General features: G+C 43.7%; 1 protein-coding gene across 1 annotated transcript in view; it reads right to left on the bottom strand.

The window, feature by feature from the left end:
- The window catches only part of LOC144595642 (matrix metalloproteinase-20-like), a 44,493-nt gene extending 34,851 nt beyond the window's left edge, over window positions 1-9,642 (bottom strand). Inside the window, exons 1-3 of the mRNA XM_078403219.1 lie at window positions 9,443-9,642; window positions 8,816-8,943; window positions 8,213-8,369 (exon numbers count right to left, since the gene is read on the bottom strand). Coding sequence (XP_078259345.1) covers window positions 8,213-8,369; window positions 8,816-8,943; window positions 9,443-9,642 — 485 coding nt within the window. The remainder of the gene's footprint in view (window positions 1-8,212; window positions 8,370-8,815; window positions 8,944-9,442) is intronic.
- Between the last annotated feature and the right edge of the window lie 6,085 nt (window positions 9,643-15,727).

Genomic DNA, 15,727 nt, shown 5'->3' with positions numbered 1-15,727 from the left:
CGAGAACCTTTAGACAGACAACATAGGTAAGACCTTATATTTTTGTTATATAAGGCGAGACATCACATGTGTTAATGGGAGAGAGTGAAATAAGATTGGTCAGGTCGGATGTTATCCGTGAAAGATTTCTTAATAAGATTGGTCAGGTCGGATGTTATTCGTGAAAGATTTCTTAAAAATGGGACAGGCTCTGGATAAGAGCGATGGGGGAGCTCCGGTACAATACATGTGTTATCTGTATCCGGAAAAACGTAAAGATTACCGACAATTGTCTACTTCATTAACAAAAAGATTGAGAAATGAAGCCTGGCCACTAAGGCGAACATGGAATGTGAAAAACTTAAGCGCTGAAAAAGGTCATAAACGACCTGGCATAGCGACCCTGTTTACAGAGGAGGACGAGGCCGAACAAGGGTGGTGTAGACCTCCGCCCTTTGCGCCCCCACTCCAGGGAGCCCAGGGTCTCTACCCTGTCTCACCCCAGGCTGCAGCACCTCCCCCAGTTAGAGAAAGAGAAGTCGAGTCAGAAGGAGACTGAGAAAGGGCCGAGAAATGTATGGAGGAAGGAGAAGTAATTGAGTCAAATGTTGCGGAGGGAGTTAAAATACATCCTCGAAAGACAGCAAAAAGAGTAATGCCAATCAGAGCTATGGTAAACCCCTGAGCCAGAGAAAACAGACAGCCAGACACCGTAAGGATATACATGGCTTGAAAACCACGACATGTTGGTAATAAGAGATAAGTATTCTCCTTGGCTGAATCCTTACTGGACCCCACTGAAGGGGCATGCTGGAAAAACCTAATGGGACACAAAACCTCTGAGGTGTTACATGGAGCGACAGGCTTTTGAAGGATGCTACTAGGTAGAGACAGACAGAGCGAAACGCTGGGAACAGAAGAACAAAGAAACACTGTGAAAATGGTCACATGATGGACATCTGGTGAGAACAGAGCTGCAATTAACCATGGCTGGGCAGAATGGCCCTTGAAGATAGTGTCTGGGAACAGTTATTTATTCAGCACTTGGATGAGTGACAACTCAAAATGAGTGACTTTAGAGTTGTGAGAGGCTTTTTAGGGTTGGTTAACTTCTGCAGGCAATGGATTCCGGATGTGGCCTTATACACCATGCAACTCTCCCCCCTGGCATCTGCAAATGCACCCTGAAAGTTTGCCCTAACGCCCGTGCAAGAAGAAGCATTCACCAAACTTAAGGCTGCCCTAGTGGCCGCCCCGCTATCGGCGGCCCACTCTACAACAGGCCTTTCCAACCGTATGTCAGTATTATCCAAAATTTGCTTATCCAATATCATGATGATGTGTGACGCCTGGTTGTTTACTTCTTGGTCTGTCTAGACGCTGTTGCCCAGGGCTACCCTCCAGGCACACAGATTTTACCAGGGCTACATGCAGCTGTTGCTGTGGCTTGCAATATTACCCTGCACCAACCGGTGGCAGTATACACCACTCAATGTGTTGCAGCCCTGCTTAACACAGGACAAACTAAATATTTGACTTAAGCCTGATTAGGCCGCTATGAAGTTACCCTCCTGAGCAACCCGTACCTTACCTTCTATCATTGCACCACCATTAATCCTTCAGCATTTCTTACAGAACCACCCAAACATCGCAAAGAACCACTTCATGACTGTGCATTGGCAAATGAACTGTTAACCACAGTCTGACAGGATACTCCTTACAGGATATTCCTCTCAAACAGAAAGACTGCAATTGGTTTGTGGATGCATCGTCACTGATTGCCGAAAATGGACACCGAACCTCGGACTACGCAGATAACGGGGCCATAATAGAAGAAGAATAGGATAGAATAGAATAGAAGAATAGAAGAAGGCCGGTTCCAAAACGCTCTCTCCGCCCAGCAGGCAGAACATTATGCTCTCACTAGGGCGTGCATTCTGGGCCAACAAAAGACACTTAATATCTATACCAATTCTCATTGTGCCTTCGGCATTGCCCATGATTTTGGAGCCCTCTGGCAGCATAGAGGCTTTTAAACGTCTTCCGGCACTCCGATTAAAAACTCCCTTTATGTGACCAATTTGTTACAGACTCTAACTCTCCCGTATCGATTAGCCATTATTAAATGTAATACACACACGGGAGGCTCAGATGAGGTTTCTAAAGGAAATGCCCCCGTCGATGCCACTGCCCGCATGTTGGCCTCCTACTCCCTTAATATTGTCCCCTCTGAACAAAGGGTTTTGACAAACAGAACGGTTCTGCCAGACATGGGTGAAGTTAAGTTAATGCAGGGAGACGCCTCTGCCGCTCAAAAAGATCTTTGGAAACGAGAGGGCTGTCCCAGTGATTGGCTCACCCCTCTTGGACAAGTTTGTGTACCTGATGCATTTTTACCTCTACTGTTAACTTGCATACACTCCCTTACTCATGCTGGAAAGGAGGGAATGGTAAGGATGACCAAAGAAACAAGGTGGTACCTGAAAATTCGGCAAGAGGCATTCAAGCAGGCCTCTGAGTGTGGGATATGCCAGAGGAGCAATCCTGGTAAGGCAAGAAAAGGTCCAAAGGGAGTCACTCCAATGCCATCCTGCCCTTTTGAATGCATACAGATAGATTTTATTGAAATGCCACATGCACAGTGTTATAAATATTGTTGAGTAATTGTTGATTTATTTAGTAGATGGATTGAAGCCTTGCCTACTACAAATAACACAGCAGAAACAAATGTTACGTTGCTGCTAAAAGAAATTATACCCCGCTTTGGTTTGCCAATCACTATCAGCTCCGACAATGGTCGTCACTTTATAGCCACTGTTAATAAGGAAATATGCCAGCATTTTAAAATCAAGAACCAATTTCACTGTGTTCACCATCCGCAGGATTCTGGTATCGTCGAAAGGGCAAATGGGACACTCAAGACCAAATTGACTAAGTTAATGGGAGAAATGGGGCAGAGCTGGATTAAGGTTCTTCCCCTCAGTCTGTTTGGAATGAGAATCACTCCACACAGTATTACTAAACTAACACCTGCTGAGATCATATATGGACGACCACTAAGTACTCCTTGGGGTGCGTTTGCAAGAACAGAAGTTAGTTTTGATCTACATGCCCTTAGTGAAGAGTTAATTATGTACGCACAGCAATTGAGCCGAATCTTGTCAGTCTTGCATTCACAGGTATTGGAGACACAGAGACCATAACGGCAAATTCATACAACCAGGAGACTGCATACTAATAAGAAATTGCGATCGGAAGAAAGTAGGAGAATGGTAGAATGGGCCCTGCCAAGTATGACTGACTACACCTACAGCAGTGAAGGTCGAAGACCACCCTCGTTGGATACACCTAACTGATTGCAAAAGGATTGGTAAATGGAAGAAAAAAAGGACAATGACATTAATAGTCCTGAGAGTCAAGGGGTATCTCAGAAGCACAGAGATTTTGGATGATCGCTTTCCCCAGCTATGGGAGTTGATCAATATGGCCTCTGCCATGGAAATATTGGAAAATACAACTGCCAGTGCCCTAGTAGATACAAACATGGCCATAACGTCTCTTTCAGCCGAAATGGTTGCCATCCGCACTGTGGCTTTACAAAATCGTATGGCCTTAGACTTTATCTTGGCAGAAAAAGGGGGCACCTGTGCTATGACAGAACAAGAGTGCTGCACCTATTTCCCCCAATGAATCTTCTAATATCACTAACCTTGCTACTCACATTTCCTAATAAATTAAAAAGATCCGCAAGGTTGGCAGTGCCATGCATGGATAGAGTGTAGCGAGTGGGAACTGGTGGCCGTACAGTTGGTTTGGTGGACTTTGGGGTGCTATGATACATTATGGCTCTATCTTCCTGTTAATCATTGCTCTGATTTTTATCATCAAATGTTTGCGATCATTGTGTGTCTACCGAGGATTGTGAATGTTATCATGTTATGATTAAAGGAGGGAATGAAAGAGTTAACGTAATTATAAAAGAAACAGGTCACAAAATGGATGCCTGCTTCTTCTTTGCACATTGTGAATTGCTTAGCTAAGCAGAAAGGGGGTGAGCTATGTTGAACCTTGGGAAGTACGACACGTACTTTAATTAAAAAAACTGACCTTTAGTTGGATTTGCTAAAAAAAAGAATAAGCTGAGATTGCTTTATTATGAAAAAGAAGCTGACCTACTGATGACTTTTTAATACCTTATATGGACATGGTCTTATTTCCTTTACTACCTTGTATGGGCACGATGTGAGTTGTGTCCCATCATTTGCTGATAAGATAAAGATATAACTAAGCCGTTTTGTCCTTTGTTTTCTGGAGTGGGACTCGAGGTGAGCTCTGTGGGTGTCTGGACACCCAGTGCTGACCTCTCCACTCCTGCCCGGCGTAATAAATTTACCGTTTTACCACTAACTTTGTGGCATTGTTGTCTGTCTAGAAAAAAACAAACTTTAACAAGTAAGTGTATGTTGAAGCCAAAAATAATGATGCGAATAAATGACATTTAGAAATAAACTGCAAGAAACATTTTGCCCAGAACACCATGAGATCAGTTGTCTTCTCTGCCTTTAGTGTAATATAGCAATGACATGAAGTGTAGTTGTAGTAGAAAAAAATGCTTTATTGCTTGATTGTTTTTTGAAGCTCAAAGAATTTATCATCTTATCACACATTACAGAATGTTATTATTGCAACTGATTCATCAACTTATTAAAATATTGTCAATTTTAGGTGAAAGAATTAAGTATGATTTGAGTAGTTCATTTTAAAACATATCTGAGGTCATATTTTCTTTTTCGTCAAGCATTATTTATACAAAACAGTGCACAGCCATGCATCAGCACATTTCTTCAGGCTCAGTCCAGCCATCCTGTCGGTTCACTATGTCTTATGAATTTAATGTTTTTGTTGTATTCATTCAGAAAAGGTCCATTTATGAGATAATAATTGTCTATAAATTTAAAAAAACATTATTTCATCAAAAACATTATTTTATTTGATCTTTCTCTTTGCCCTAGCCATTATACTTGAGTTTGGCTTGATTGTACCTATGTTCAGTATTATCTGATTTGATTGAATAGCATGAATTTTTTTCTTAACTATACTAGGGTTCATATGCCAATAATAAGCCTATATCCAAACCTAAGCGTTCCAATGTCTGGTGTTGGAAAGTAAATCATGACATCATTAGAAATGTTATAATAATCTACTTAATGTTGATGTTTATTCACGCACACGCACAGTGGCGAGGCGGCAGAGACCCTGGTTCGATCATGATTAAGGCACTGTATGTATGGAGTTTGTACATTCTCCCCATGACCTGCATGGGTTTTCTCCGGGAACTCCAGATTCCTCCCACACTCCAAAGACATACAGGTTTGTCAGTTAACTGACTTGATTAAATTGTAAATTGTCCGTAGGGTGTTGGATAGTTTTAGTTTAGTTTAGTTTAGAGATACAGCGCGGAAACAGGCCCTTTGGCTCAAAGAGTCCGCACCGACCAGCAATCCACGGACAAGTAGTTTTGACCTTTACAGTGTGGACCAAGGTAGAACATAGTAGACATTCTGCATATACCATGATTTAGTGTGAATAGTTAGACCTTGGCCTTAAGAACTCATATCCAACACAGAGGGTGGTGAGTCCGTGGAATTCATTCCCACAGAGGATGTGGAGGCCAGGTCAGTGGATATTTTTAAGGCAGAGATTGTAGATTCTTGATTAGTATGGGTGTTAGGGGTTATGGGGAGAAGGGTTGAGGGAGAGAGAGATAGATCAGCTGTGATTGAATGGCAGAGTAGATTTGATGGGCCGCATGGTCTAATTCTGGTCCTATCACTTATTAACACTATCTTACACGGGGGACAACTTTTACATTTTTACCAAGCCAATTAAACTACAAAATTGTGCATCTTTGGAGTGTGGGAGGAAACTGGAGTTCTCAAAGAAAACCCACGCAGGTCACGGGGAGAACGTACAAACTCCGTACAGACAAGCACCTGTAGCCAGGAAGAAACCTGGGTCCCTAGCGTTGTAAGACAGCAACTCTACCTCTACCACTGCCCCACCGTGCCATCCATTAGTGTTCGAGGATCGCTGGTCGGCGCAGCTTTGGTGGGCTGATGGGCCTGTTTTCGTGCTGTATCTCTAAACTAAACTTAACCAAACTAAACACACACACACGTGTGTCCATTCTTCTATTCCCGCCTGTGAAATCTATCCGTATCTCACATGCACACAGCTATAGATTGTTTTAGCCCTCCGTTGTGAGGCCAACACACAGGTCAAGCCTATGATTGCTTTAGGACCATTTACATCATTGTTCATGGATGCAGAAACTGAAAGGAGTAAGATGGTCATCTGGGCAGTGTGGGCGCTCATGGGCACAGTGTCTGCCATATATTAAGGAAGAGGTGATATTGAGGCACTCACTAGATTAACTCTGCAACAGTTAAATTTGCCAAAGAGCAATATTTACTTGTTTGTGCACAGTCTAAGCGCTCGGATATACATGTAAGCTGTTTTCAAAGAAATGTGGAGCTGTTTTGTGACATGTCCCCTTGCGAGCTGCATGGCTTTTTAAATGGCATCCTGATGTAAATCTTTATTAGTTTGAGACTGCCCAATAAATTATTTCCTGGAGCTTCACTTTATACGGAGAGACTTCAAAAGTGCTTTGCTTTATCGCTAATGCCAAGAGATGCACCTCCAGTGCTAGGAAAACAGCAGTTGAAGACTCCTTGTGGATCCTGTGAATTTAGAAATTACTAGACCAAGTGGACCCGTTGGGCCCATACCTCTGGCATTGGTGCAGCACCCTCTCTTCCCCCCTCCCCTCTCTCCCGCCTCTCTGCTCCCTCCTCCTCCTCCTCCTCCTCCTCCCCCTTCCCCTCCCCCTTTCCCCTCCCCCCCACTCCACCCCCCCTCAACCCACCTTACCCTCCTCCTCCCCCCCTCCCTCCCTGGGAGATAGATTTAAACTTTAAAATGCGAATAACTTTAAAAATATAACATCAATTTCAATGAAACTTCTTCCATTAACACCAAAGGGATGACAGTGAGTAAGATGGGCCTAAAATTGTTGCGCTATTGTGTACATTTTGGCTGTAGTTCAAGAACAAACAAACAAACAAACAAACAAACGAGAGTTTAAGTATATAGATGGCTAATGTAATTTAGTCTAAATCGCTTTTGGATGACATAGTCCTGAAGTATTGCGTATTGCAACTTAAAGAGAATAGATGGGTTTTACTGAATATGAAGCGGAAAGTGTGTTGTTGTTTCTTTTAAATGTTTGAAGTGCAAAACAAAAATCTGATACCGATCTTCATATTCCCGACAGATTTTAAAGCCTGGATAAATGCACAAATCTCATGGATAAATGCTAGATGATCTCCAATACTCTAAAAGGCATAACTTCTAGAAGACAAAAGGGAAACTGAGTGAAACAATGGAGCCAATTTTGTGAGGCTCGGCTGCTGGGATGGAGTCTTGATTTAAAGAGGCAAAGGCAAGTCAAAGCTGGTTTCTGACTTCCCTAATTCTCCATGATGGAAATGATCCACATTTCTTTGCAAACGATTGCATGCCACAAGTTGCCCCGATATTGTTAATTCCAAAAGATTTAATCAAGTGAAAACTTCTCAATTAAATATATTATCTCAAATCTCACTGTCGCATCTTAGTTGCAAACTCCAAATTAATTTTATTAAATATTCATGAAACTAACAAATATTTTTTTCCATCCAGTTCACACTTACGTTGATCCATATTCGCAGCATCCACGGTATCATTTTCTATAAAGACCTCTCTTATTGGGACTGGGGACCTCTCGTCCATTCCTTTTCCCTTTTTGTACCTAAACAAGAAAGTAATAGATAGAATATATTATCTGGGAAATATATAAGAACATTAGAGTATAGATAAGGTAAATGCACAGAGCTTTTTTATCCAGAGTTGGGGAATCAAGAACCAGAGGACAAAGGTTTAAGGTGAGGGGGGGAAAGATTTAATAGGAACGTGAGGGGCAACTTTTTTACACAAAGTATGATGGGTATATAGAACGAGCTACCAGAGGAGGTAGTTGAGGCAGGTATTATCACAGTGTTTATAAGATATTTGGACAGGTAGATGGGTAGGATAGGTTTAAAAGGATATGGGCCAAACTCAGGCAGGTGGGACTAGTGTAGATGGGGCATGTTGGTCGGCATGGGAAAAATAGGTCAAAGAAAGTTCAGACCTCCAGAGCTGATTGCCCACAAAGAACATTGTTATTTTCCCATTTTCACTCAATGCAGCATCAATTTTCTCAACACTGCTTGGAAAACCAAAACCAGAGATGGGTTGCGGGTTTCCTGAATCTGAAACATTCCCAGTGAAGCGCCAATACTGTGATCCTGCAAGACAAGGGGGACATTAGTTTTTAAAAATATTCTTGAAATGGTTGTTCCATCTTATCACTCAGTTTCATGTTATAATAATATCAAGATGTTGCGTAACTGTACATTTGGATTGATTGTCTTGTTCCACAAATACTTGGAGTAATAAAACTTAGATGAGATATGTGCACTAATCGTATGTAAACTAGCACTGGACTGTCAAAATATTGCATGTACACTGGTTTCTGGATTATTATTCCTAACATGCATTACAGCAAGTGCAATAATGCCAAAAATAAATCATGTGACTTGCATATTTACAATTGATTTGCAAAGATTACAAGAATAAATAAGATATCTCCATACAAGTATCCAATTAATGTTCGGTAATGGTTTGCAGATTAGCAATGAGTAACATGGAGTACCAATAGCCACATTACTGATAATATAAAGCATTGTGTAACCTTGAAAGAAATAAGTTATCATTGTATTTTTCTCATTTGCAGCAAAGGCAGCATCAATATTTGATGGGCCACCCGGCCAAGTGTCTTTCACGGGATGGACATCGGCAGATTCTCCAATTCGAAACAACCTATAGTTTGTTATTGTTTTCCTGTTAAACTAAGCGGTAAATATTTAAGCTGTGGTGCTAATGAGTGAAATAGTGGAGAGTCTGTCAATTTTCGGACAAGTTGTAAATTCAAAAGGAAATGGTGCCACTTTTTGAATGGGACTCAGACAGAAGTTGTCTCCTCTCCTGACAACACTCGTATCTGGCTCTTGGCCAGCCCGGCAGGAGGGGGGGTTGGGTAGTATGGGGTGGGGTGAAGAGGAGGGTTGGGGTGGGGGTCGGGGCTCAGTGTTCATTCTGTGGGGACCAGCTGTGGCAGTGGGCCGTCACCTCAACATCTGCAACCAATGGAAACGAGTCCCGGTGCTTGGATAGCCAGGACATCCAGTGCTGGAAGCAAAGGCAGGATGGTCTTACTCTCTGCAACCAGTTAACAAAGCACATCAGGATTATTAAAGATAACCTGCGGACAGGGTAAAATTGTGTGCATGGTACTGATATTACAACGGAATTTATTTACCCATTCTTGAAGAGGAAAAGTTTTGCATTCATGATGGTGGCAGCATCTGCATACAGGTTTGAGTCACTGGTTGGTGGATTCTCTGTTGGTGGCTCTGTGGAAGTTTGTGTTGAAGATTCTGTAGGCGTCTGTGTTGAAGGCACCGTTGTTGTCTGTGCTGTAGATTCTGTGGGCATCTGTGTTGTAGATTTTGTGGGCATCTGTGTTGAAGACACTGTGGCGTCTGTGTTGAAGATTCTATGGGTGTCTGTGTTGAAGATTTTGTGGGCGTCTGTGTTGAAGACACTGTGGCGTCTGTTGAAGACATTGATGGCGTCTGTGTTGAAGACACTGTGGGCGTCTGTGTTGAAGGCACTGTGGGCGTCTGTGTTGAAGGCACTGTTGTCATCAATGTTGAAGGTTCAGTGGTTGATGGAGTTGTTACAACAGGACCTGGATTTGAAAATACATGAATAAGGGTTTGTGCTTCCATTAATGATGGTTCTAAATTGTATGGGCCCTGGCAGAGATATTTGCATCATCTTTTGCCATTGGTGATGTACTGAAAGACTGGAAGGTGGCTGATGTTGCTGGGGAACGACAGATCAGTGAGCCTAACATCAGTGGTGATCAAGTTGTGGTGGGAGGCAGTGGAGAATTCTGAGAGAAAGGATGTTTCCCCATTTGAAAAGCCAAGGAGTGATGAAAGGTGGTCAGCGTGACGATGTGCATGGGAAATCTTATCTTACCAAAAATTTGACTGGGTTTTTTGAAGAAGTGATCAAAATGATTGACGAGGGCAGAACACTAGACGTTGTCTACATGGACTTTAGTGGAACCTTTGACAAGATCCCACATGATAGGATGTTCTGAAGGTTATCTAAGATTATAGCAAGATCTAGATGAACCGGGGAAATGGACCAAGCAATAGCAGATGGAAAAAACTTGGACAAGTGCAAAGTGTTGCATTTTGGTAAGTCAAACTAGAGCAGGACTTATAGTTAATAGTAAGGCCCAGGAGAGTGTTGTAGAACAGATAGACCTCGGGCGAAGAGGTACATCAATCCCTGAAAGCAGCAACATAGGAAGAGAGGGTGGTGGAGAAGGTATTTATGCTTGGCATGAACTTGAGTGCGGGCGTTGGGATGCCTTGAACAGTAAAACTAGCAAGATGACTAGGGTGGGGGGGGGGGGGGGGGGGGGGAGACAGAGAGAGACAGAAAGAGAGAGGAATGCAAGGGCTCCTTCAAATTAGAGAAATCAATATTCATGCCGTTGAGTTGTAAGCTGCCCAAGCGAAATATGAGGTGTTGTTCCTCCAATTTGTGTGTGGCCTCACTCTGACAGTGGAGGAGGCACGGAACAGAAAGGTCAGTACGAGAATGGGAGGGGGAGTTAAAGTGTTTGGCAACTGGGAGATTGTGTAGGCCAAGGGGAACTGAGCGTAAGTGTTTAGCGAAACAATCGCCGAGTCTGCATTTGGTGCTGCCGATATATAGGAGTCCACACCCAGAACTGGATACAGTAAATGAGGTTGGAGGTGGTGCAAGTGAACCTCTGCCTCACCTGAATGAACTGCTGGGGTCCCTGGATGCAATCGAGGGAGGAGGTATAGGGACAGGTGTAGCATCCCTTGCCATTGCAGGGGAAAGTACCTTGGGAGGGAGTGCTTTGGGTGGGAAGGGATGAGTGAACCAGAATGTTGCAGAGGGAACAGTCTTTGCGGAAAGCAGCAAGGGATGGAGACGGGAAGATGTGATTAGCGGTGGGATCCCATTGGTGCTGGCAAAAATGTCGGAGGATTATTTGGCATACGCGACAGCTGATGGGGTGAAAGGTGAGGATTAGGAGGACTCTGTTCCTGTTGCGACTGGGAGGAGGCGGAGCAAGAGCGGAGCTACAGGATACCAAAAAGTCATGTGGGAGGGCCTCATCTATGATAGAAGAGGGGAACTCCTGTTAAGAATTGGGAGTGGGGGAATAGAGTCTTTGCAGGAGGCAGAGTGGGAAGAAGTGTAGTCTAGATAGCTGTGGGAGTCAGTAGGGTTGTAGTAGACAATAGTCTATATCCTGTGATGGGAGGGAGGTGTCGGAGATGATCCAAGCAAATTTGAGAGCAGGATGAAAATTGATAGTGAAGTTAAAGAAGCCCATGAATTCGGCGCGGGTGCATGAGGTAGCCCCAATGCAGTCGTCAATGTAACGGAGACAGAGGTCAGGGATAGGGCCAGTGTACGCCTGCAACAGGGATTGCTCGACATACCCTACAAAGAAGCAGACATAGCTGGGGCCCATGCGGGTGCCCATAGCTATGCCTTTGATTTGTTTGTGGACGTAAATTGGCTGGTTGTATGGTTGAGGAAGAAACTGAGGGCTTTAAGACCTTTCTGGTGGGGGACGGAGGTGTAGAATGACTGAACGCCCATCGTAAAGATGTGGGAAAGGGGGATTGGAAACCGTAAAGCATTAAAGAGACGAAGGGCATGTGAGGTATCTAGGACATAGGTCGGGAGGGATTGGACCAGGGGGAATAGGAGGTACATAGAAATTATTTCAGTGGGTCAGGAGCAGGCAGAGACAATGAGCCGGCCAGGGCAGTTGTGTTTATAGGGGGAGGGTAAAACCGGGCCTTGTGGGGCTGGGAAACGATAAGGTTGGAGGCTGTGGAGGTCAGACAGCTGGAAGTGATAAAATCAGAGATGGTCTGTGAGATAATGGCCTGGTGCTCATCTGTGGGGTCATGGTCCAGGAGTAAGTAGGAGGAGGTGTCCAAGAGTTGGCATCTGGCCTTAGAGCAGTAGAGGTCAGCTCACCAGACTACCACAGCACCTTCCTTGTTGGCGTGTTTAAGGATAATGTCGGTGCTGTTGCAGATTGAGCGGAGGGCTGTACGTTCATTCACTGGCATAAAAAGTTGTTTAGCCGATTGTTTAAATATTCCACTGAATCTCCACTTCAGTTTTGGGAAGAGATCACTGGAACTCTGGTAGAAAAGCAACCAGCTGGAATTGGAACCTACACCTAGAGATAGTGGTGAATCTGGGAGCTGACAGAAGTTGATTAATGATGGTTTAAGGCTCTTGTAAAGCTGAGCAGAGAAATGGAAATGAGACTCTTGTGGGGGAATTTTGTGAATAAAAACCTTCGATTTGTACCAGCATCTGCAGTTATCCTCTTATACTCTTGTGGGGGAACTTCCAGAAATAAAACATGTTCTGATTCAAACAGTGGGACATCACTGGAATCAGAGCAAAGATGGATGCACACATTTTGAGTTTACCATATAAAGCCTGGATTCCTTTAACATCATCTTCTGGCAGTGTATAGCCTTCCGTGTCCACATATTCATAATAGGGATACATCAAAGCTTCTTGGACATTAGAATGGCCAAGTCCCAGAGAATGACCAAATTCATGAGCTCCAACAAGAAACATGTTGATTCCTAGAAACACAACATTATTGTTTTAAGGCTTATTGGCAGACCAAATTCCCTCCTGGGATAAACAACGTTCTATCAAATAGTATCGTATCTAATTGTGTTTAAACCTTTTTAATTGGTATTGAACATGTTTCCTTAGTTCTTTTATTAGTCGTAAATGTATTAAAATTATTTCTAAAATCATAGATCAACAGATTTACAACGTTGGCTTCTGTCACCACTGCCTGTCATCTACATGAGGCAGCATGGATGCTTCTGACATTTAAGGGAAAATCAAAAGCCAATAGGTGCTGAAAATCTAATATAAAACCAGAAAATGTTGGAAATACTCAGCAGCTCAGGCCACAATTGTGAGAAGACAAAGCTTGGCCTGAGCATTTCCAGCATTTTTCTGTTTTTATCTGCATTATGTTGTCTGTGGTTGCAAGGGAAAGTACCTGGGGAGTGGACAGTTTAGGTGGGAAAGGACAAGCAAACCAAGCTTCCTGTTTTCTCACCATTAAAATGTTCAAATTCCCACTGGCACTGACTCATTGTTGCGCGTTATTTGTCCAAAAACACATACTGTATATTGACGGTGAATTTAAAGATGGCTCTGGCGATACAGTCATGGGTTTGGAGAGAGAATATAGAAGGGGATCGAGCACACAGCCTTGAGATGCTCCTGTGTTGATGGCTATTGAGAAGTAAATATTGTTGCCAATTCGTACTGCTTTGAGGTTGGCCGATGAAGTTGGGGATCCAATTACATAAGGATGAGCAGAGAACCAGTTCTATGCATTTAATAATCCTCCCAGCACTGTATCTGTGAACAAATTATTTTACCTAGTTTGGCGTTAGGACGAGATGGCACCTGTGATAGCAAGTTTTGCCACATAGGTGTCTCTCTTGGGGAGACTTCGACTGTGTTCTGCCTCCATTTAGAATATGGACGTTTTTATAAATTGGAAAGGTTTCCACTCCCTCAAGGTGTAGGTAGTTGTAAATTATTAGAAGAATTTCCTAATGTCGAATAATATGTTTGTGGAATACACATGTGGCAGCTTCAGGCTGAGGGATTGCTGAATATTTTCAGTGACTGTGACCAAAATGTCATCAAAATGGCTGATGAAGGAAGAACTGTAGATGTTGTATATGTGAATTTCAGCAATGCATTTGACAGAGTTCTGCTTTGTAACTGCTACTGAGAGTTAGATAGCATGGGATCCAAGGACAGCTAGACGATTGCATGGAAAATTTCCTTTGTGGAAGGAAGCAGATGGTGATGATGGAAGGTTGTTTTTCAGACTGGAGGCCTGTGACTAGTGGTGTGCCACATGCTTCACTGTAGTTTGTGATTGAAATCAACAATTTGATATGTACAAGGCATGGTTCGTACTTGCAGATGACACTGAAGTGGGTGGCATTGTAGATAGCGAAGGTATCACAAAACGCTGGAGTAACTCAGAGGGTCAGGCAGCATCTCAGGAGAGAAGGAATGGGTGATGTTTTGGGTCAAGACCCTTCTTCAGACTGATGTCAGGGGGCGGGACAAAGGAAGGATATAGGTGGAGACAGGAAGACAGTGGGAGAACTGGGAAGGGGAGGGGAAGAGAGGGACAGAGGAGCTATTTAAAGTTAGAGAAGTCAATGTTCATACCGCTAGGCTGTAAGCTGCCCAAGCGAAATAAGAGGTGCTGTTCCTCCAATTTGCAGTGGGCCTCACTATGAAACTGGAGGAGGCCCATGACAGAAAGGTCAGACTGGGAGAAGGAGTTGAAGTGCTCAGCCACCGGGAGATCAGGTTGGTTAAGGCGGACTGAGCGAAGGTGTTGAGCGAAACGATCGCCGAACCTGCGTTTGGTCTCGCCGATGTAGAGAAGTTGACATCTGGAACAACAGATACAATGGAGGGGAAGCAAGAGCGGTTGGAGGAGGTGCAGGTAAATCTCTGCCTCACCTGGACAAACTGTTTGGGTCCTTGGATGGAATCGAGGGGGAAGGTAAAGGGACAGGTGTTGCATCTCCTGCGGTTGCAGGGAAAAGTGCCTGGGGAGGGGGTGGTTTGGGTAGGAAGGGACAAGTGGACCAGGGAGTTGCAGAGGGAAAGGTCTCCGCGGAAGCAGAAACGTCACCCATTCCTTCTCTCCTGAGATACTGCTTGACCCGCTGAGTTACTCCAGTATTTTATGATACCTTCGATTTGTACCAGCATCTGCAGTTATTTTCCTACACAACTTGTAGATAGTGAAGATGTTTGACAAAAATTGCAGCAGTATTTTGATCGGTAGGACAGGCGGGCTAAGGAATGGTTAATGGAGTTTAATGCAGAGAAGTGCGAGGTGTTGCATTTTGGGAAGTCAAACCAGGGCAGGATCTACCCAGTGAATGGCAAGGCTCTGGGGAATGTTGTAGAACAGAGGGATCTAGGAGTGCAGGTACATAATTCCATGAAAGTGGCATCATAGGTGGATCGGGTGGTCAAGAAGGCTTTTGGCACATTGGCCTTCATCAGTCAGAGAATGGAGTATAGAATTTGTAAGGTCATGTAACAGTTGTACAAGACATTGGTGAGGCCACATTTGGAGTATTATGTTCTGTTTTGGTCACCCTATTACAGAAAAGATGTTGTGAAGCTGGAAAGGATGTAGAGAAGATTTACGAGTATGTTGCCAGAACTCAAGGGACTGAATTATTGGGAAAGGTTGACCTTTATTCCTTGGAGTACAGGAGAATGAGGGGTGACCTTCGGAGGTGTGCAAGGTCATGAGAGAAGTAGATAGGATAAACACACAGAATCTTTTATCCCGAGTAAGGAAATCAAGAACCGGGGACATAGGTTTCAGGTGAGGGGAGAAAAATTTAATAGGAACCTGAGGGGCACCTGT

This window comes from Rhinoraja longicauda, chromosome 7, assembly GCF_053455715.1.
Source record: "Rhinoraja longicauda isolate Sanriku21f chromosome 7, sRhiLon1.1, whole genome shotgun sequence".
NCBI lineage: Eukaryota > Metazoa > Chordata > Chondrichthyes > Rajiformes > Arhynchobatidae > Rhinoraja > Rhinoraja longicauda.
The sequence above is the reverse complement of the archived record's forward strand: the minus strand, read 5'-3'. Positions and strand labels throughout refer to the sequence as shown.